At 38.5% G+C, this 24264-nt stretch overlaps 1 protein-coding gene across 1 annotated transcript in view; it reads right to left on the reverse strand.

The window, feature by feature from the left end:
- Positions 1-24264, reverse strand: part of WDR35 (WD repeat domain 35) — a 42249-nt gene that overhangs the window by 10552 nt on the left and 7433 nt on the right. Inside the window, exons 3-20 of the mRNA XM_015813056.1 lie at positions 22467-22538; positions 18973-19065; positions 18210-18338; positions 16585-16715; positions 15897-16062; positions 14897-15042; positions 13724-13849; positions 13150-13335; positions 9126-9186; positions 7998-8142; positions 7487-7556; positions 7059-7112; positions 6088-6197; positions 5545-5755; positions 4702-4782; positions 4463-4599; positions 2013-2216; positions 512-658 (exon numbers count right to left, since the gene is read on the reverse strand). Of these exons, the coding sequence (XP_015668542.1) occupies positions 512-658; positions 2013-2216; positions 4463-4599; positions 4702-4782; positions 5545-5755; positions 6088-6197; positions 7059-7112; positions 7487-7556; positions 7998-8142; positions 9126-9186; positions 13150-13335; positions 13724-13849; positions 14897-15042; positions 15897-16062; positions 16585-16715; positions 18210-18338; positions 18973-19065; positions 22467-22538 (2269 nt within the window). The remainder of the gene's footprint in view (positions 1-511; positions 659-2012; positions 2217-4462; positions 4600-4701; positions 4783-5544; positions 5756-6087; positions 6198-7058; positions 7113-7486; positions 7557-7997; positions 8143-9125; positions 9187-13149; positions 13336-13723; positions 13850-14896; positions 15043-15896; positions 16063-16584; positions 16716-18209; positions 18339-18972; positions 19066-22466; positions 22539-24264) is intronic.

Below are 24264 nucleotides of genomic sequence, written 5' to 3' on the forward strand. Positions count from 1 at the left end.
CCCCATTTGGGGTCGATCGACCATTTCACGGGGGTCGCCAAGCAAGGCTGTCCGCCATTTTTTTTGTCCGCCATTTTTTCCCCTTTTCCGGCGGGTGCCTTACCTCCCTTGGGCTGGGCCAGCTGGTGGTCGGCCTGCTCCGTCTCTGCCGCTTGCCAGCTACGCCTCGGCCGGCGCAGGGGGCGGAACCACGCATGTGTGGCGCTCCCGGGCAGGGAAAGTCCTCGACTTACGACCGGTTGGGTAGTCCTTGACTTACGACCGGTTTAGTCCTCGACTTACGACCGGTTGGGGTCGCGGCATTAAAAAGGTTGAGAACCACTGCACTAGGGTCATTTTAATACTTCAATTTCCCCAAAGAATATTTCTCTATTTTCCTGCAAATAATTTATTTAATTAAAATCGCAGCCAAAGGAACACATGCACTATTCCAGTTTCATCCTTTGCACTGCAAAATGCGAACATGCTCCATCTAAGTAAGCCGCAATCGCAATTGGTTACCACCGCATACCATTTCTGCCTGTCTGCAAAGTACTCTCCAATTTCATTGTGCGCTTGTTCAAGGAGGCTGTCGTCTCCGTGGCCTGAGCCTGTTTGCAACAGCTGCACTACTCGAAACCCATTGCCTAGTTTCATTCGTAGGTCAACCGCAAGATCTCTGTAAATGTGACAAATATGCAACTTTAGCAGCAGAAACAATGCTATTTCATGTTTATCTGTAGTGGTCAAGGCATCAGACTAGAAACTGGGAGACCGTGATCTCTAATCCCGCCTTAGGCACAAAGCTCGTTGGGTGACCTTGGGCCAGCCACTTTCTCTCAGCCCTAGGAAGGAGGCAGGGGCAAGTGACTTCTGAAAAACCTTGCCAAGAAAACGGCACCGACTTGTCTCTAGGCAGTCTCCAAGAATCAGACATGACTGAATGGGGGGGGGGGGAGAGAAGGGTAGCAAATGAAGAGAGTATTGATTCAAATCTCATCTCAAGATCTCATCTCTTTGGCTTTGGCATCGTTTGCAATAACAGTGGTCTGTTTTATATAGCCTAGTTGTCAATGCTGCTAACATCGGCTATTCTCGCTCTGACAACATATGGAGATGCAGCCATTTTCCTTTACTTTATGTTTTACTCTTAGAGTTAGAATTAGATAATATTGGGGGGGGGCAGGAATCTGCATGGGACTTTAGTTAGACATAACAATACTGTATAAGGGTGAGAACCAAAGTTTTTTGAAATAAGAGATGATAAGAAATGATGGGTTGAAGAACTGGAGGGAAAGCCAGCATTTCAAACTAATCGGAGAATGTGATTTATGACAGTTAATTAGAGGAGGGAATTGTGCTTTGATATTATGTGCTCAGGGGAGGGGAATTCAGATTTTGGCTTGGCCTATGTACGTGCAGATGCTATTTCCACTTGAATAAAGATTCTTTAAGGTAAACAATGCCTGGAAGTTCTTTGAAGAGTTTCATCTGTCAGAACCATGACACTAGTCTTAGAAATTATTGGATTTCAGAAATGCTCTGAAATTTTGTAAAGCTATGTCAAAGCTACACAAAATATTCAGTTTTAAATAACAAAGATGATAATCAATGGGGGGGGGGGGCAAATGACAAAGGCAGTGTTTGTGTTGTTGTACCACAACTCCACCTGTTCTGTACATGAGTCAAGATGTCACACAGATGTACAAAAGGAGCAGAGCCTGAAGGGAGAAACAACATGAAGCTGCTTCTGTTATTCAGACATCTCTGGACACCTCTGAAAATAACTTTATGTCAAGCAAAAAAAATATTGAATGCTGCAAATTGAAATTGGCTAGTTTGACCTTTCTGCAATCCTTCTTCATGCTTCATGTTCTTATTAGTCTTTCTAAGGAGTCCAGTTTTGGAAATGTAATTTATGTATACACTCACATTTTTAAATTAATCAGTTCAAAAGCATGTCTTCCCACCATCAAATGCTGTTATATACTTGGGATTTTGTACTCTTAACTGAATTTATCTAGGGCAATTACCTTCTATCCATGTCCAAGTACATTCTTTCAGCTTCTTCAAATTTTCCAAAATAAACCGCCACTTCAGCTTGCCTAAGTGCTTCACTCTGGAGATTGTGAAGGCGTTTTACAAACTTAATACCCTGGTAATTTTTATAACGTACAAAAGCTTGCTCAGCAGTGTGAAGGTCAAGTTTTTGGAGAGCTGTTTCAGCCAGCAGACGCCTGTATAAAGTACACATATTTTATATCTATATAGATATCCTCTTTATTAGGAATACAGATAGTCCTTGACTTATGAACATTTGTTCAGCAACTGTTCAGAGTTATGATGGTGTTGAGACTTATGAGCCAGTCCCCAATGTTATGGTCTTTACAATGCTCCCACTGTCATGTGATTAAGATCTGGGCACTTGGCAATTACAGTCACACTTACAATCAGTTGTCAAATGCCCTGTGATCATCATTTGCAATCTTCTCTGCTGGCTTCCCCAGAAAGTCAATAGGGAAGCTGACAGGGAAGATCACAAGCCAGTGCCACTTTCTAAAAAGATCCCTCCTGTCTTTAGGGACTAGTTGAAAAAGCTCTGTGCTGAAATCCGGGAAGATTTTGGCATCAGGGATTTCAGCCAGCTGAATCAAGAGTTGCTGAAAATCAAGAAGGATTTTCAGCCCTGGAGGATTTTTCAGTCCCAGATGGAGAGGCTTCAGAAGCGAGTGGCATGATGACCTACTGATGAAGACATTCACCTCCAACTTGGAAGATTGAGTTCAATCCTAGGTAGCAGCAGAATTTTTTCTTCTAGGGTGCAAAGAAAAAATATCTGCTGCAAACCGTGCATGGCGTCAGGAAGGGCATCTGGCTAATAACACTTAGCTCCATCCAGTCGCCCTGACTGTACCCTGAATTAAGGGATTACAGCAGACGTGTCAAACACAAGGCCCAGGGGCCGGATGCGGCCCGCGAAGTGGTTTCATGTGGCCCGCGAAGCCATCCTGGAAACAGTGAGGGAACGGCCCCTGCTGCCTTGGCCCGGCTCAGGCCGGCTGGGAACCAATGTACAATTTTGTGGTGGCCATTTATGCTGAAATGCATTCAGTCTTAGCTCCACAAGGCTGTCTGGAAACAGCGAGGAACCAGCCTCTGCCGCGTCTGCCCCGCCTCCTGGGTGCATGCTGGGGAGGTGTCACCCTTTGTGAGGAATGAAGAAATGCACCAGCGCCTGGAAGTGGCCAGCAAATGGCCCTCATCTATTTCACATATCCAGCTTGATGGGCTCCGGGGGAGGGGTTTCGGCAGGCTCTTCCAGTGGACCATGCCTTGGCGCTTGCCCTGGTCCCACCCTTCTGCCAGAGACCCTCAGATCTGTCCCATTCCTGCCCAGGCCCCCACAGGCACCTTTGACGCGAACGATGTAGAGCTGGCCATGCCCACCCAGTAGGCCACATCCACTCCAGCCATGCCCACCCAGTAGGCCGCGCCCACCCTGGCCACACCTACCCGGCCCCCCGAGGACAACTGCAATGCTGATGCGGCCCTCAATGAAATTGAGTTTGACACCCCTGGATTACAGGGTCGTAAAAAGGGAGGTTTTTGTTATGGAGAGGCTTCAGAAGCCTCTTGGTTCTCGGGCTGAAAATCCAAGAGGCACTGAGGCCCTTCCACACAGAGCCTGACACTCCCCCGTACCCTTGCACATCATCCCCAAACCATGCTTCTGCACCATACCCCCATCCACTCTCCCTGAGCTTCTCATGTACCCCCTTGCTCCCTCCCTCACCCAGCAACATGTGGAGTTTGCATCTTGCTGCTGGCTTCCCCACTGCCTTGATTATGGGAAGATTATGGGAAGATGCCTCGCTTAATGGCCAGGGCATTCCTGGTGTGTTGTTGCTTAGTGACGGCAATCACAGTATTCCATGAAAAGCTCCACTTTAGTATTTCAAACTTTTTTTAGTTGAGCTCTACCTCTAGGGATGCGAAAGCTAACTGTCAAATTTGAAAAAAAGAGTGGCATGCCGCAATGAGTACCTAAATATATTGTGTGTCTAATTCTTCTAAACTTATTTCCGAAGCATATATAGTCCGATTGAATTGATCCTTCAAAATCACAAAACTGTAAGAAGTCTCAGAAATTTTCTAGTGCACAATTTTCACCTCTGCACATTGTACCCTTTCTTTTGTTTATTCTCTTTTTCTTTTTAAGTGGGATAATTTAAGTTACTGGGAGGGGGGGAAACTCTGCCTGCCCATTATAGAATAATGGATAGTGATTATAGAATAACTATCCATGGTTTAGGAGGAATAAATAGCCCTCCAAATTTTTCCATAATTTCTCTATGTCCAATATTCTCTGCTAGTAATGCTTATTATAAGAATGCAATAGGAATTACTACAAACTACCATTATGAATCATTATACTGATAACACATAAAAGCTGTAGGAAAAAAAGAAGAAATAGATTTTTTACCAAAGTCTTGGATGTGAATTTTCTTCAATGAACTGGGAAGATTCGGCAATCCCTGCCTCTTTAACAATTGCCTGAGCATCTCGTAGTGATCTAATATCAAAATGTATTATGCAGTCCTTATTAGGGTGTTCAGGATTCTATTTAAATGGGGGAAAAAAATCTCTTATTCATTTCCAATCAAGCTATTTTTTTTCCGCACATGGAAATTTCTTCGACTAAAAGATTTTTTTTTTACTTACCTTTAATATTTCATCCAATAAGACAGATTTTATTTCTAAATCTTCAAAGTTGCAAATATATCCAGAAGTTTGAATGGGCTCCTTAGAATACATAAAGGTAATTAATGGTGTTTTTTTAAAAAAACAAACAAACTTAAATGCATTTTGGAAGTGCTACACAAAGTATCTTTGAATCCTGCTTAAAAGATTTTTACCCAGGCTAATATAGTTTCTACACCTGCAATTAGAACGCCCAAGGGGTTGAACACCTTATGTACAATTCCCCCCCAAATATTTAAAACTTTTTACTTTTAAATCAATGACTAAGGGAGACCTATGAGAATAAAAAGTATCAGTTAAAACAGATATGAGTATAATTGTTCTGAAGGGTAATCAAAGATGACTTTAAAGATAATTCAGGCAATTGGAAGATATTCAATTGGTAATAGCCAAAAGATGTGAAGACAAATTAATTCTTTCTTACCACATGGTTAGGGTAAAATCAAACAAACAGAGAAATCACCTTTATACTTTACTTATGACCTTCTAAAATGATACAGCTATCTTGAAAGTTACACAATGCTATTGTGTAAAGTTACACAATGTTGCTATTGTTCAGTACTTTTATGTCCAATAAATGAATGTTTAATTCATTTATCACTTTATAAATGGTCAGGTGGAAGGGCAAGAAAGGGGTGGCCATGGCAAAAATAAAAAGAACAATTCCTTGAAAATGATTATTTCACTGAACTTTTAGCCCATTTAAATGAACTTCACTTATTTTCTTTCTGAAATTCAAATTCAAATATGACGATCGTGATCGTAATTAAATTAATATTTTTCCATTATTGTTAATTACTCTACCTCAGGATCCAGGTTTCTAAACACATACATCCTTGTTTTCTCCATCATGGCAAATAAATCTGGATTATCTTTGGCCCATTTCATATCCCAAACATCTCTGCGTTCCAGTTTGAGTTGTTCACCAACTCCTTGGCATCCTGAACCATCTGTTACTCGTGTATCCAAGTCAAAGAAAACCAGCATTCCTAACATGTCTATGATAGCAAGACGACTACAAACATAACAAAGGCAGAGGAGAAAAAAAATACTTTTGATTAATATTTCAGTATTAAATCAAAAACGAACATTTTCTCTGGATACATCTTCAGCAAAAAATGAAAAGAATTTTAAACTGGACTTTGCTCTGTAATACAAATATAGAGACTAGGAATATTTGTTTAAACAAAACCTGTCATTCCCATCATAGTTGTTCTTTGCCTGTTTTATAATCTTGTTTTTAGTATAGCACATTGTCTACAATCCTTCAAGATCCTTTAACCAATTTATAAGAACTGTAAATAAAAAATTGAGAATCGCTTTAATAACAAACCTTTCTTTTCTTACCTCGACTTGCAATTCAAGGACATTTGATAGGGCCGATAGTTTAGGAGATATTTTCGAATTAAACCAACATTGGGCAGCCTGTAACTCTGAATGGTGCCCGATTCTCTTCCCTAGGCAAAAATAAATAGCAAGGCACTATGAAGCAAAACGTTTCCTCATTAGAGGCACTTAGTAAGGCATGTAGTATATCATGTCATTTAATAAACTTTTGCTGCACTTCGGAAAGGCTTCTGTATTAATATTCTGATTAAATTAGTAACTGGCTAAATGAACAATTGGTGCATTCTGGCATCTGTCAGCCTAACAAACTGACACGGGAGATCTTTTGCCTGCGCATCTACCATTCCTCTCTTCAATACGCATAATATTACAGAGGCTATTTTAATTAAAAAAACACTATTATTACATTTTGGTCAGGTTCTTAAACTACAAAATGCAAAATGGTTGTGCAGATTTTCTCTTATAAAACTTAGTTAGTTCCCTGAACTGGGTCACTGTGTTTCTCTCCTAAGTTTTCTCTATCAATTTATCTATATACAAATAATGCATAGCTCTAATTCTGTATTTCTGAACTGTTTTTTAATTATCATCCAGAAAAATATTTAATGTGTAAAATTCTTCATGTATGTGGTTGCACTGTGCTTTTATGTAAGATGTTGTAATCTCTGCTGGCGTTAGACGGGAACACTTGCCCTCCAATTTTCAAATAATCTAATTAGAAAGTTGTTAAAGTACCATGTACTATACTTTGTGTATGTGTGTTGTTGCAGATTACCTTTCATATAATTTTTCCCTATTCCTATCCTAGTACAATTCTGTTTTCTTATGTACAATATATACATTCAAATCCATCACGGCCAGATACACTATTTATCTTAAACTAATTTTACGCTTCTCAACTGCTTTAAGATTTATATTTGAAGAGCAAAGAACAAATATTGTAAAACAAAACAAAATTCTCTATTACTTACAATAATCAATGTCTTATCCGATGCAGTTATTGCACAAATAGGATCCCTTGTTCCCTGAAACCATATAAATAATAGTGCAATAGCCAAAATTTAACTTATTTCTCTAGAACAGGGGTGTCAAACTGCCGGCCCACGGGCCGGTTGCATCATACAGAGGCCGCGCCCACCCCAGCTCCGGCAATGCAAAAAAAAAGTCACAATATGTCACAACACGTCACGTGACACGGCAAGTTCGCCACCCGTGCTCTAGAACAAAATGCAAAGCAAACCACAAGGTTAAATGAAATAACATTAAGAAATGTTGATGAGTTATAAAACAGAATGTGTCTTTTTAAATTAAAAAGCGACTTCACATTTAAGATGGAAATAGTAATCCATAAACAAACTTGGCATCTGGAATTCAACTACTGATTAAAAGGGAAACTTACTTGCAGGACCTTCGCATAGTCAAGAGCTCCATCACCTGCTCCAGAAGGACTATCATCCACATGGTAAATCCTGAAAGAAACCAAGCAAATATTGCACTGAAGTTACACTGAAAAAGTGTACCACAATATGGGAAAACTTATGTAAAAAAAGAGTTTTGAATTCCAATTATTATTTCTGGCATCAGCATACGTTCATTTTACAAAAGAGATCTACTGACAAGTAACACATTATTTCAACTGCATTAGCTCTTATTCATAAAACAGCTGTTTTAATTGTTTTTAGAAAAAAGGTAAACATTCCTTTAAGATGCTTTTGCTCTGCGGGTGACGACATGGACACACAGTCACATAAGTTCTTGGCATCAATGTGGATGTGATTTTCTACAACCTTTTCCTAGAAAGTATTTTTTTTTTCTTCTGACAAGATTATTAATCAAATGTCATAAAATCACTGCTAAGTGGAAAGATATACAACACAGGAAAAAGAAGTAAAAAAAAACAATGGACAAACCTTTCTTTGCCTTCTTTTCTGGTCCGTGCTACCTGATTAATTTCCATTGCTGTGAGCTTCTTGTCTACACGGTATTGCCAGATATAAAATGCTTCTTTTGAAGCTGCTATGACCTGGGTTTTAGTCATTGTAACAAACAGTGGGGCTATTATAAAATTCAAACAAAAAAAAACCATAAATTAAAGAATCACCCTACAAAAGAGATGCGTGGCATAAATATTTAATAATGAATAAAATAAATAATAATTAGGCCTTTCAATACTTCGATGCACATTCATCTAATATTAGATGTGAACAACAAACAGCAGCACTGAATAGTTTTGCAAAATTGTTCTGCTTAAACAAACGTATTAGGCAGCATAAGTTCTTTTAAAAAGCATAAATATTTTTGTAGTCTAAGGGCTGAGTTGCAGTTTGGAAGAATAACTTGTCATTTCATCTTATCCACCAATTCACAAGATTAGTGTAAATGATATTAGCTATATCAGAGCCTGTCTCTCAGCCTCAATCCTACATTGACAGGAAGAATGTAACATTATTGTCCATCATTATTATTATAATCTTATCTATCTTATTCTATATTGAATACCATGTACTGTGTCAATTTTGGAACTGGCTGCCACAAAGAAGAGGGAGTCAAGTTATTCTCCAAAGCGCCTGAAGGCAGGACAAGAAGCAACGGATGGAAACTAATCAAGGAGAGAAGCAACTTAGAACTAAGGAGAAACTTCCTGACAGTTAGAACAATTAACCAGTGGAACAACCTGCCTCCAGAAGCGGTGAATACTCCAACACTGGAAGTTTTTAAGAAGAGACTGGACAGCCATTTGTCTGAAATGGGATAGGGTTTCCTGCCTGAGCAGGGGGTTGGACTAGATGACCTCCAAGGTCCCTTCCAACTTTTTTATTATTATTATTATTATTATTATTATTATTATTATTATTATTATTATTATTATTATTATTATTATTATGTTTAAAAAGAATGCAGAAATCAGAAAAACCTAAGCAAAGCAACTTGTAACCTGCAACAAAAAAGTCTACCAAATAACTAGTGTTAATGAGGACAGCAGACTGAGAATAATGTTCGTACAAACATATGCAGATATACTTTAAGTATTTGCTTACCGATATCTATATATTTTGGATCCAAGGGTGTGCCAATGGAATTACAAAGAACAAGTACATACTAGAGAAAAATAAAAACACATACAATTATCACAAGACAAATCCAACACTCTCTAATATAAGGCAAGATTCTGGATGGATTATATAAAGATGTATGTGAACAATTTATTATTTGAACATATAGTCATATTTTTAATCATTTAGAGAAGAAAAAAAAAGCAGCAATACCTATACCAGGGGTAGGCAACCTTGGCTCTTTTATGACTCGTGGAATTCAACTCTCAGAATTCCTGAGCCAGCATGGCTGGCTCAGGAATTCTGAGAGTTGAAGTCCACGAGTCATAAAAGAGCCAAGGTTGCCTACCCCCGACCTATACTTTATGTGTTACGTTAGAGGCTTTTCAATTTAAAAAATAACCAGAGAATGAAAAGACTCCTTCTCATACATAGAAGCACCAGTATTATGTAAAGAGAGCTATCAGCCTTTTCCTTTGTACTACAATATATATTATATATTCTTGCACAATACAAAACCCCCCAATTTTCTTTATCGGTTCCATAATCGAAAGAAGTATAAACTCTCAAGTGACAAAAATGAAATCTCATAAAATATGACAATCTTCCAAAGTGGAGGCTTTTCCAGGATTGTATTAATTTCAAGATTTCCCCACCAGAGGCCTTTTAGCCCCTTCTCCAATGGTGGGATTCAAATAATTTAACAACTGGCTCTCTCTGAAATCACAGAACCCTTTAAGAGCCAGTTGTTAAATTTAAGAGGTGCACACGTAAAAACCAAGCCAGGGCAGGGGTGGGAGGGTAGAGCTGCCCCACGGGCCTCGCACCTGCTTACTTCAGGGCCCATGCACCCAGGCCACTCCCCACTTGGTCACCTTCCCACTCCGGTTCAATGACCTGGCTGCCTGCCCGCCTCTTCCCTTTCACTCCCCTCCTGAGCTGGACTGCCATGCTACAGAGGATGGACCTTACCCAGTCCCCCTCCGCCATTTTGGAGCCAGGGGAGAGTGATGGTGAAAGGCTCTGCCGCTGCAGTGCAACAGCCACATCTGTCACTGGAGGGGCTTTCTTTGGCCCCCGCCACTCCTGCTTCACCCCACAGATCACCTGCTTGGCGGCAGCCGCCACCTCCTTCTCCTCCACCAACTCTCCTGTGGCTTGCGCCATTACCGGGGGGGAGGTGCAAGTCTCCCCTGCCACCTCCCTCTGTCACGGCCACGGTGCACCTGCTTGCATGAAGCAGCAGCCCATATGGGCTGCCTTCTTCCCAGCCAAGAAAGAAAGAAAGGCGGCTTACAGTAGCTTCCTTCACCTCCCCAGGATGTCCTTAAGTCTTCCTTTCTTCCTTCTGCTGGTCAGCACTTTCTTGCTGCCCTGCATCTCCCTTCTCCGTTCTGGAAATGGCAGGCCTGTTTTCTGCCACTTTCCTCCCGGCAGAAGGGAGGGAAGGAAGGACGCTTCGTATGGAAGGGCACTAAGTTCCGGGTAAACTACTCCAGCTGGAGCTGGGCGAGGAAGGCCAGGCTCCCCTTCCCCGATGGTTCTGCAAAGCCCTTGAGGAGGGGATCTGCTTCCTGCAGGTTTAACCTCAGCACCCGCTTCGGACGGTAAACAGAAGAGCTTTGCTCTTTTTCTCCAGGCCCTTTGAAATTGCCCCTCATCCCCCACCCCTTCGCTTTTCTGCCTTAAAATCCAGAGCAGACACTCAGCTTCTTAGAAAAAAATCATACCGGTAGCTACCGTATCCTCAGCTGAGCAGGAGGAAAATGTGTCCGCTCTGGATTTTAAGGCAGAAAAGCAAAAGGGGTGGGGTCAATTTCAAAAGGCCTCATGGAGGAAAAGAGCAAAGCTCTTCTGTTGGCCGTCCAGAGCGGGTGCTGAGGCCAACCCTGCGGGAAGCGGATCCGCTTCTCAAGGGCTTTGCAGAACCATCAGGGAAGGGGAGCCTGGCCTTCCTCGCCCAGCTCCAGCTGGCGTAGTTTTCCCGGAGCCTAGTATCCTCCCATAGGAAGCGTCCTTCCTTTCCTCCCTTCTGCTGGGAGGAAAGCAGAAAACGGGGCTGCCCATTTCCAGAAGGGAGACAAAGGCGGCAAGAAAGTGCCGTGGCGATGATGGAGGGTTGATGGAGGGATAGCAGGGCTGGCGAAGGGAGGCGGCAGGGGAGGTTTGCGCAGATTTATCATAACTGGTTTGGCGAACTCAACAAAAGAATAGGTATCGGTTATGCCAAACCGGTGCGAGCTGGCTGAATCCCACCACCGTTCTTCTTCCTCCCCATTGTTCCTCATGGTCCAGTTTATTCTGGACAGGGTTAGCATCAGTTTCCCAGTTACAGTTAGCCACCACTAAGGTCTTGGTCTTCAGCTTATTCAGTCCTTTCTGACCCTTTAAGTCTCCCCATCCATGCATGGAGCCCAATTCTTGCCTCCTATTAGAATTATTTGCTTTCTTTTGGAGTTAGAGCAGGCTTAGCCCTTACAGAACGTTTTGTTTCACCATGGCTGTGTTCCAGCTGCAACACAGTATTACTGCCAAGCTCCAAGCATCAACATAAACTCCCAAGCTACTTAATGTGGCTTCTGACCCAGCATCTTCCCGTTTAGGTCCTGGTAAGTCTTGTAGCAGCAGTTGGTAATGTTGCTCGGGTCTTGCCAATGTCATCTCTCCTTCCTTCATCTTTTTCCACTCTCCTCTTCACATACACCTCCCCTCAGTTACCTCTCCCTTTGTATCCCAAGAGTCGTGTGAGATAGTTATGAATACCTTCAGCGGAGATCCTTCAACCGTTATTGTCTTTTCCAGAAATAAGGAGGGTAATAAATCAATTGAGCACCTCTATTTTCTACTCTGCCACTAGGCAAAATGATACTATTCTTATTTATTTGTGCCCCATCTTTATTATTTTTACAAATAACTCAACGTGGTGAACTTATCCCACACACTGTCCTCCTCCTATTTATTTCACAACAACACTGTGAGGAGGGTAGCGCTGAAAGAGAGTGATTGGCTCAAGGTCACCCAGCTGGCTTTCATGGCTAAGGTGAGAGTAGAATTCATGGTCTAAAAAATCATGTCTTTCTGATCTGTATATTATTTTGTACTTTGCTTCTTGTTTATTTTACTGTATTTTATTTAGAATGTCTATTATGAAACAGTCTAGAATACCTATTCTGAAGAATTAAAATAAAATAAACACTTTTTACAGAGAACTGTAGACAGTTATGTGGATATATACATTAGGACTAGGTATCATTTCAACCCATTTCACCCCACGTAACTTCTGTGAATAAAAAAAAAAAGAAGCAATTCCAGAAATTACAACAGAGATATAATCTGTACTAATTACATCCTAAGAAACTGTTATTTTGATAGATATATTATCATATAACAACCATTCTATCAGTTAAGGCATCATTTAAAATCCTTGCTTTACCATTCCTCCAGCGGATTCTGTTTCATCCTCCTCCTTTGTAAGCATTGTACAAAAGATATAAGAAATAATGAGGGTTTTTTTTTCAGAAGATAAAGCAAGCATAGCAGAACATTCTTGCCTGAATCATTTGGATTAATTTCTAAAATGCTGTCATATACAGAAGGAGTGGACTTGTACTTTGTTGAAATCAAAGGTAGTACAGTCTGAACACTAAGAGGAATTTCACAATAATAAGTGCAATGTTATGCAGCAGCAGTTTGCCTAGAATGGGGGTAGGCAACCTTGACTCTTTTATGACTCGTGGAGTCATAAAAGAGCCAAGGTTGCCTACCCCTGGCCTAGAAGAATGGTACACCCTTTACTGGAGAAATTGGGGCAGAATGGGCACCCATCAGAGATGGTTTAGGGGATTTCTATACTGAGTGGAGGATTAGATTAAGCAACCTATAATATCCTTTCCAATTCATGTGTTCTATAGTACTAGGAACAATTCAGAATTTCATGATAATTTAATTATAGATTAAGAATGAATAACAATTGGACTAACAGATAAGGTTATAAAATAAGCAATAATACCTGCAGTTGATTTTCATCAGCTTTAGTTGCCAAAATGCAGAAGTCTCCACAGGTTGTTATGGAGATTAAACTCTTGACAAATTTCAAATATTTTTCATTGTTTTTTATATCCCAAAAGACAACACAATATTCTGGACGGTCCGGTCGGGTATATGCATACACTACAGTATTAGTGCAATAACCCCACTGTTAACAAAAACAATAATACTAATATTCCACAATAACATTGTAATACAGTGTGTAGAAATATATTTATAAAATCAACATTGATGAATATCTTTCTCATATTGCTAATTAATCACATTTAAAATGTTGGATGCTTCAGATAATTATTGTTTGTGAAAATGGTATAGGGCCTTTAAGGAAACATCCTCTTCCCCTCCACTCCCCAAACTAATGTTTTGGATCACAATTCCAATAATTAGAATAGAGTTTATGACATTAAAAATAACAATAAATAGTGAACTATAATATACTAAAAACCCACTCAAAAATGTATTAAGCAATATAGTAGTAAGCAGATGCTCAATTAAAACCTGTTCAGGATCTGATAATATTTTAACATGTCTCTTACCTTGTAGTCTGGCCGAATATTTGCAAAATAAATACACTGATCAACAGCTAATGCTATTTTTAAACCGCCTCCTTCCCAAGATAAAGCCGATACTTGTTTCCCTGGAATCTTTAATGTACGCAAATGCTGAAATGACATCAATCATAAATTAGCTGCACACTATTAGAAGTATTTTGAAAATAGTTATAAATAAATAGCATATTGAATATTTTCTTGGAAGTTACTGAAAGAGGTTAAATTAGCTAAGAAAAATCTTGAGAAATATATTTTTATTATTATGCTATTTTTCTTGATCCTTAAATTAAAAAAAAATTATATCTCCTAATAATGTTACATATTTATGTGAATAAATTACTTGAAAGTTGACTGCTTCCAATGTGATCCTTACTTTTTTGAATACTAATTACAGAACCTTTGGCTGTAAAAAAAAAATATCAGATCTTAACAGAGTTGAATAAATGCAAAGAAACCCAGATGACAAAAATATTATCTCTATCATGTAAAAATGATTGAGAAAATCACACATACTGTACATTGGAATTAGCTAAGCACACCACAGTAAAAATAACCTTAACTATTTTAAGCAAAACATTAGAAAGGCGAATGTTAGAGGATACAAGTTATTCACAATATCTTCACAATTACTATAACCCAATTATAAATCAAATTCTTTCTGTGCATTCAGTCATTCCACCTATAAGAATAAGTATGTTACATAAACTGGCAGAAAGATTCAGAGTAGCCTCTACCTCAACCTTACAATACTGACAATCTTTACAGCACACTGACTTTACGGTATAAGAAGCATTCCGTTTTTTGACTTTTGGAAAACACTGCCCTATTTGTTTTTCTGCCAAACTTGTTAAACATCAGCTATCACTTGCATATTAAAAGGATGTTTTTTCATCCATATTTATGTGTACACAAGTTACAAAAGGCAGCCTGTAGGGCTTTTGGACTGGTTACACCCCCCCCACAGATGTTACAGAGGAAAACTGTTAATGCGGCAAGTTAAGTTTCAAGAAAGTTTCTCTGCCTTTATGGTTTCTAACACTTCTCACTTTCCTGGAGCACAGTTTGAAAATTTTGATTTTTTTCAACTATCAATATTAGCTTCTTTTATTTTACACTGAATGTAGAAATAGGAAAATCCATAAAAATCCATAATTTTACCTCACCAAATGGAGAATAGAACTGTACAACATTTATATCTTTATCTTGCACAGGTATCTTCTGGAAGCCTGCAATAGCCAGCACGTTGCCACAGTGGTTCCACTGGATGCTCACAACATTCAGAGCCGCATCAATTAAGACAGGGTCTGGTTGTTGTTTTAAACAAACAAACAAATATTGACATAAATGGCATATACAAATATATTAATGGAAAGATACTTATTATTATATTTGCCCGTTGAATGGAATATGGGAATGGAATGGAATATTCTTCATTGGTCAAGTGTGATTGGACACACAAGGAATTTGTCTCCAGTGCATAATCTCTCAGTGTACATACAAACAACAAAATGATAAGTCATAGATCATAAATTAAAAGATACAATCATAAATCGTACGATACAAACAAGTGATAAATCATCAGATACCAATAGGAAAAGATAGTAGGAAAGTTGAGAAAATGAGAAAGATGAGAAGGATAGCAACAGCACTTAGACTTATGTACTTTTTCACCACTGCTTTACAGCTCTCGCTCTACGTGGTTTACAGGGTCAACATATTGTCCCCAATAATCTGGGTCCTCATTTTACCGACCTCAGAAGGATGGAAGGCTGAGTCAATCTTGAGCTAGTCAGGACTGAACTGCCAAACTGCTGGCAGTCGGCAGTCAGCAGAATTAGCCTGCAATACTGCATTCTAACCACTGCGCCACCATGGCTCTTTAATAGCAATACAGGATAATAGCAATGCAGCCCTACTACATGGATACATTTCTTTAGACATAAGACAGTGCTGTGGGAGTTAGGTGTTTAGCAGAATGATGGCATGGGGGGAAAACTTAGTTGTTTTGACATGCAATATCCTATAGTGGTGTCCTGAGGGGAGAAGTTGAAACTGTTTGTATCCAGAATGTGAGTGATCTTTAGATATTTTCTCAGCCCTCTTTAAGCAACTGAATTTATGGTACTTCTTTACAATTCTTACCACAAGGCATGCTTACTTTGATCATTCTCATGTCTCATTATTTGGCATCTTCCATTGTCAAAACAAATTGCAAGGCAAGGACAGTCTGGTTCTACATATCCTTCTGTTCCTGGGTACCAATGGATTCCTGCAATGCTGAATGCTCCAGTTACATTCACCAAGCAGTTCATTTTCATTTTCATCTACAGTATTAATTCAATATACATACATAAATATATATTTTCACAAATCTAATTATTGTATGATTGGCTGAAACAATATTTAAACTAACAAACATTTAACTGAGCTAATCTGCAAGTAAGTGAAGAAACCTGAACCACATAATAATAGAATCAGCTTAATATTAATATGTAAATCACAATGATCTTTTAAAAAGTGAATTAAATAGCTTTCTTTTAATATACTTTTTTATAACAAATGTATTATAAGAAATAGCTACAGTTCACAATCAAGATGATGTCCTTTAAACCAACTTCACAAATAGGCTAATTAGCAGCCCTGTGTTGTGCTATATTAAATAGTATAATATACTATCTTAAATCCCTTTGATGATTGGAAAAATATTTTTAAACTTTGCAATTGCAGAATTAAAAATCATTCTATCACTGTAGATTAGGCTGGAATGCTTAGAAAAACCTTTCTAACAACTGGATACTAAAGTATCCAAAAGGTGACTACTTAGTAGAATATATCTCTAAACGTACCATAAAAGTTCCATTTTTGTCATAAATGTGTATTTCTCCATTGGCCATTCCAAAGAGTAGAGTTCTACCATCTGGAGACCATGCAACATGGTGAAGTTGTACTTTTAAATCCTTTCCCCAAATACGATTCCCTTTTAAAGGACAATAAGTTCAATGCATCTCACAACAAAATGTTCAAAACTGAAAACATTAAAAATGGAAATTTACAAAGAATTTTATCTCTTGAACATGCACAGCAATGAAAGCTTTATTTCCCTTTTCTCAATCCCTCCCTCTAAGCTCTACCTTTTCAAAATTACTGATATACATTCTTGAATATATACACTTGGATTCAAATATGTGATTCTTACTGTTGATAAGACTACCCTTTAGTCTTCAGTTTCTTTTTTGTGCTGTGTTGTTATATACCAGACATGTCAAACTCGACGTATTGGAACTTTTCCCCCATTGCCGGCAATGGGGTGGGCGCGGTTTTGTCGTGACGCGTCCGGCCTATTGGCCGGTAGTTTGACACCCCTGTTATATACCATTCTGTTCCAGAAGATTATCTCACTCAGCATTAAATATATAAAAAAACATAAGGGATTGTGGAAGACAGGAAGGTTCCATTCTTGGAACACAACTCTATTCCTTTCATAATAACTAAATTAGAGATTAATTGAATTAGGACATTAACTGCTTTAAGAATATATGACAAAAACTGAAATGGAATTGTAATAAAATCATATTATTTTGGCTTTATTCTTCTTTTGATATTGTACATTCTCATAATTAGACATTAATAAAAATATATACCTATCTATATTCTAATAAAGATAATTGGGTTATTTAGAAATGATATTCATGTGCTGGGAAAATAGAACTTAAATGTGCCTTAATTTCAAATGTTTGCTTTAATATGGAAACAAACGATAAAGTAAAATATATGGAAACTTCCTTCTCTATAGTCAGACATTGTTAAGTGAATCTAAGTTATTGCAAAATAATAACATATTTTTTTGGAGAGCAATCACTCCAGTGATGGTAATGTTTCTTGGAATGGAAATATTTAAAGCAGAGGGTCCCCAAACCCCGGGCCGTGGACCAGTACTGGGCTGTGGCATGCCAGCAACTGGTCTGTACAAACAAGCAAAGCCCCATCCGTGGAATGCAGGCAGCACACAAAATCACACACTCTCCGGTCCGCAGAAAAACCTCTCTCCATGGAACCGGTCCCTGGTGCCCAAAAGGTTGGGGACCTCTGGTTTAAAGTGGTATGTGGGAATACATGGCTTAACAACTTCTGCTTAAAGATGTATGGACATTCATGTCCCCTACACTTTTTTGGGCCTCCCTCAGTTTTGTAAATTGGATAGAAAGACCTGATAGAAAACTGCACAGTTGTTGAAATAAGCTTTGAATCCTACACAATCTGAAAATTACAGCTATTGGGAAGATCTTAAATGCATTCAGCTGAATGTGTGCAAACAATACCCTCAGTTCTTCCTATTCAAGATATGGGAACCTAGAGATGGAGCTAACGAGACAATTGTGCAAAGGAATGATTTCTGAAGGGAGCTAACACTATAAGAGTTATTAAACCTTTTAAAAAACTGCATATTCTATTAACATAAGTAGTACTTTACCGTCCACAGAACCAACAATTACAGCGCCATCTTCATATATAATACAAATTTTCTGCCCATCAGCATTCCATCTCATGCTTCTAACCACAGATTTATTTCTATTGTTGATCATCTCCTCATACCAAGCAGCTAAAGTCAAAGGGAAAAAGAATTATCCATATCTACCACACTCCTATTTTTCATCTGAACTATTCTCGTTAAAAGTAATACAAAAGGAATTAATTTGCAAACTCAATAACTTCTACCGAGCTGGACATTGATTCATGGTTATTGTGTAACTACCATGAAGTTGCTCTGAAGAGATGGAGCTGGAGATGGCAAGGAAGGAGCTCTTAAAAACTGCTCTTCCATTCCCTTTCCTTAACAAAAGGAAGTTTTGACCTGTATGTAATAACATATTTTTGTTTATGGCTTTCAGATTTCCTTAAGAATCTCATACAGCTCTAGATTTCATCTGGTTTGCTCCTAATCCACAGCCTCAGAAGCTGGAAAACTGAAAAAGCTTCCCAAATATTCTAGTATCAGGATAACATGGGACCAAAGCAATATATTTAGTTGGTGAGAGAATGTCAACATGATATTAATTTAAAAATAAATCTCTTAGAATAAATTGTCACATTAATATTTTTTTGGGAATAAATAATTCTTTTTAGAATCTTTTAGCCTACAACTGAAGATCCAAAGGTATACTATAGAAATCTCTAAGCCAACTAAGAACTGAAATGCCATAAATATGACAGCCATTCTCCAGCAAGTCACCTACCTTTATACAGCATCCACACTATAATAAGTCCATGCTCATCGCTACTAGTTAGCTTTTGATACTGTTCATTCCAAGTCACTACTTGCACAGCACCTATAAAATTGTATAATGATACTGTTGAGTTACACTAGTAACAAGAAGATTATTTGGGAAAAACGTAATGCACTTTCTACTAAAGATAAGCATCATATACTGTATAAAGACCCATTCAGACCCAGTTTGCAACTTAGGGGTTCTCCTGGATTTGCGACTCCAGCTTGATGAACAGGTGGCAGTTGTGGCTAGGAGACCCTTTGCACAGCTTTGGTTTGTGCACCAGCCTCAGCCTTTCCCAGATCAGAACTCCCTGTGTTTGGTTATTCCAACACTAGTTCATCCCTTCTCTGTCTTAGTGCAATGTGCTTTACATCGGGCTATCTTGTAATGCATTCAGAAGTTTCCGTTGGTACAAAGTGTGGCAGCATTAGCATTCTTTGAGGTCCCCAGAATGCCTGTATTACACCATTTCTTCGTGAGCTGTATTGGCTGCCAGTTTGCTTCTGGGGGAAGTTCATACTGTTAGTTATGACCTTTAAAGTCCTCCATGGAGCCAGATTACTTGATGAACTGTCTCATCCCGCTAAGACAAGCTTGCCCCATTTATACCAGCAGAGAAAGCCTGCTGAGGATCTTGTTGGTCAAGGAACTCCAGCTAACAGGGTCCAGGAGAACTTTGTCTGCTGTAATGCTGGCCCTCTGGAATGTCCTGCCTCCAGCATGAGGTCTGTCCCCATCATCCTGTCCTTCCACAAGGGCAAGACCTGGCCTGGGGACCCAATAGGGGATACCACACTCGAGGTACCTACTGGACTAATTAACTGACCCCACTTTCTGCCCCGCGCTTCTTGTTCACTCTCTGCCCATCTTTTAATTCATAATATTATATTTTCATTGTTTATCTTTATTGTTTCATTACTGTGCTATTTTTATGTTTACATTTTTAATCTTTTTTTCTTCTCATTTTACTGTTGTAAGCCACCCATAGCCCTAGAGCCGGGGTAGGCAACCTCAGCTCTTTTATGACTCATGGACTTCAACTCCAAGAATTCCTGAGTCAGCATAGCTGACTCAGGAATTCTGGGAGTTGAAGTCCATGAGTCATAAAAGAGCTGAGGTTGCCTACCCCTGCCCTAGAGCAAGATGGGCGGCAAATAAATTTAACAAAGAAACAAACAATTTTACATTCATCATAATAAGATTGTGAACTGACTCGTACATATACAAACATATCTATGCGTATGTTTATAAAAAATATCTGAATAATTTTATAGAATCAGATTTTGGAGACTAGAAATTTCCTTCCATTAACAAAAATCTCCACTGCCTTAAAGAATTTTACACAAATGTCCCTAACTTGCTCCTAAAATCAGTTGAGCTACTTGTCTCAGGTTGAGCGTGTTGTCTATATAATAAGGCTGAATCAAAACAAGAATTGTTGGTCAGGAACCTGATGAATTTGATGATTGCTCATATATTAAGATGGCAAGGTTAAAGTTCAGGCCCTAGGAGGCCTTTGAGATTTATGGAAAGCGCATAAGGAAACCACTAGCCTGCAGTTTTGGCATGTGATCAAAACCACAGAAGGTGTGCTTGACTATTTTTTATAATTTCTATATTTCTATACCTTATCTGCTATGTGCCAGCTTCCTCTTATGTAACCAAGCGAAAGCAGAGTGATGTATAAATATCTGCCTCACATTGGGTTCAGGGTTCCTCCACCTTTAGGGAGGACCCGTCTTTATTCAGCTGAATAAATGTGTTCGGCTTATCAAGACAAATCCAGACTCATTCATTTATTTTACTGAGTCACAGCTGACAACCTGCATAACAGAACTAGATGTTCCAATTTTTTTTATACCTTTTTCTCATTTCTAATGCAATCTTAGAACCAGGCTTATCACTTTTACTTTACTGCCTAACACAGAGGAGTTCCTTTTGTTGTTTTAACCCCTGAGAAGTTTAATTTCATTCTAACATCTCTGTGGAGAGTCAGTTTGGTCTAGTGGTTAAAGCACCAGGCTAAGAAGCAGGAGACTGAGTTCAAGTGCTGTTATAGCCATGAGTGACAGCTGGGTGACTTTGGGCCAGTCATTCACTTCGGCCCAACCCATCTCACGGGGTTATTGTTGTGGGGAAAACAAGAGGAGGAAGGTATGTGGGTTATGTTCGCTGCCTTGAGTTATTTGTAAAAATAATAAAGGCAGAATAAAAAGTAAATAAATAAAAACAATAGTCTTCCTTTACAGAATCATTACACAATTACTTCCATCCACCCACTTGCCCTGTTATGTATTTTGCTGGTTCTTTTGTTGCCTGTGACATTGTTCCAAAAGTAATCTGAATATCTGGCTCAGAGCTTTTTCCATCCACAGAAATTAATAACTGGATCAGTTATTTAAAGTCTCCACCATGAAGGCCATTTACAGGATAGTGTAAATTACAAACCAGGAAACCAGTTAACTTTTAGGATATTATAGAACAATTATGTTCTAATAACCTATCTTCTTTGATAACGTCAAGCTTCAATAATACACACCATTTTATACTCTCTGAAGATTTTTCTGCTGGTAAGAACCTTGAAGGCGCAAAAATGTCATAATTTGTACGCATGCCCCCAAATGATACGTTTTCCTCTGCTTCAGCAATCTCAGAGTAACTGCAATTATCTGCTGCTCCTCAACTGGCTTGCTAAATTTCAACCATCTATGTGTTTTGTTGTTTAAGGAAAGCATCGTGACTTTTGAAAGAACTGCCTTCTTACATCTTTTGAAATGCCCCCTTTCAAAATCTTGTGCTTACCGTTTTAACAGGGTAACCTCTGATACTATTTTTTCACTTGCAGAGAGTTGTGCTGTCTGGGTACAGCGGGGCTTCCGACATTGTTGAACCTTCTAACACCAGATTCTACAGAAGGCTATTTCTACAATCAATATCTCAGCAAGCATTAGTGGGGTTTTGGAAAGGCAAGATTTCCTTGTATTGTTCTAGTCTTTTTAGGAGAACTTGAAAGCAATTGTATCAAATGTTCCCAAAAAATCAATTTCTTACTGCTAGCATTTCTGGCATTTTGTTCTGCTTATTCTTGCATACTGTGCAAATATATTCTGAACCATGCAGAAGCTATTTTGAAGTTGCAAGGAGAACATTTTCAGTATACAATGAGAGCTGAGGTACAAGCATATTTCTACTTTATTTGCAACAATTATTGCATATCCTCATATACGTATAGCACTGAAAGAGCACTGAAAGCAGTTTGTTTCCTTGTATAGAGACAAAAAAGATGCTTCCGTAATATTAATATTTCATTTCTAAACATGCCAATTCAAAATTTTATCCCAAGAAATTCATTGGAATTTATCTAGCAAAAATTGAAAGTTCATCACTGAAACCGTACCATTTTCTGAACATATTAGTCAAAAAGCAATTTTATTTGATTGAACAATAGTAACTCTTACCAGTGTGACCCTCAAGTGTCTGATTCATTGAGAGATTGCTAGGTGCAGCAAGCCCCTTTAATTTGGCTTCTTCTAAAAACAAACAAAAAAAGCATTTTTGTAAGACACAAACCCTAAATAAACTAACATTTATAATATTTACTAGCTTACTTTTTCCCTAAATGGTGCCCCCTTTCAACTAATCATAATATTTAACTAGGCATGTTCTGTAGAAACTGATGAGGAACAAGCAGGAATTCCAAAAGAACTGAACTTGTTTCTTTTGCTCATTAAAAAGAAGTTGGAATCCCAAATCCAGCTTCTCTTTGTATTTTTTTAAACAGTATTTTGATTATCTAACTGTAGGAGAAGGAGTGTTAGAACTTGGGAATGGAGCGATCAGCCTAGAATCACTATATAGCCATAGTGGATTAAGCTCAACCTGCCTTGAATTCCATGGACCTCTATCTAACTCCAAACAGGTGCTAACCTTTTTAGCAAAATCAAACTCGCGACGTCACGTGACATCGCGCGACCTATTGGAACCTTTTCCCCATTGCCGGCAAAGGGGTGGGCGCGGTTTCCTCGTGATGCGTCCGGCCCGCAAGCCAGCAGTTTGACACCCCTGGTAATAGGGAACTTCTTTGTGGCTAGGTTTAATTTCAACTGATGGCAAGCCATCAACATATTGTGACTTCACATAAATGGGAGGGAAAACAATCCCCTGCTTTTAAATTCTTTGAACGTTCGTACTTATAAACTACAAAAGAATACATGAAAAAGAATAAAAAATATAACACAAATTAATAAACCACAAATTTTAAAATTTTGTGGAAGCTATGGTTTTCTAATATATAGTTAATTGTAAATCACTTTAGTAAAGTTGAGCTAAAAGTGAATATCAAGAATCAGAATCAGCACAGTATAAATCACCGAACGGAATGCTCAACTATATGTTCATTCCATATTACTAAAATATTCCCATAATTATATCTGAAATCCTGCTCAGCATCAAAAGATTTAAAAAATGTCCACATTTAGTCCTATTAAAATATATATTGCCTGGTTATCAATTATACTAAGATCTTATTAGACTGTGAACGAAAGGACTTCAATGACTGTGACCTAGAAAAGACATCCTTCATTCATACCTTTGATACTGAGTACTTTATATTCAGGCCTTTCACCATCGAGCCAATTTTGCATACATGTAGTCCTCAATTAACAACGGCAACTTGACAAATAGAAACATACTTTCTCTTGAAGGATGGGACCTGCTATTTGGTTGGCAGGCATATTTAATTTATGATAAAAAAGTAGATAGAAATTTTAAGGCTCATATTTTGAGAAGTGCTCTACTTCGAATTTGGAAGAAATATTATTATAGATTAAAGTACAAGATTCCGATTTGGGCAAGTCCAGGACAGATAATAGAGGGGATATCTAAGGGAGTTAAATTGGATAAAGTTTCATATAAAGAATTACTTTTGCTGGTAGGACGAGATTGGCAACTTAAATCTTTAGGAGATCTGAAACAAGAAAACATTGAATATTCATGGTTTTATTATACTCAATTGTCTATGAGGTGGCGTTTGGATCAAAAAGTTGGTATTACAGTATAGGATGTAAATTTGATTAAACAGATTAGAGATCAATCTCAAGCTCATATAAAAAGAATTTATGGTGTATTGGTTGAATTGGATTCGGAAACAGAATTGGTGAAGGATTGTATGATAAAATGGGCTCAAAATATACAAGAACCGATCCTATTGGAAACATGGGAGACAATTTGGATTAGGAATGTAAAATTCACTCAAGC

The sequence above is a fragment of the Protobothrops mucrosquamatus genome, unplaced genomic scaffold (assembly GCF_001527695.2).
Source record: "Protobothrops mucrosquamatus isolate PMUCROS unplaced genomic scaffold, P.Mucros_1.0 scaffold130, whole genome shotgun sequence".
Taxonomy (NCBI): domain Eukaryota; kingdom Metazoa; phylum Chordata; class Lepidosauria; order Squamata; family Viperidae; genus Protobothrops; species Protobothrops mucrosquamatus.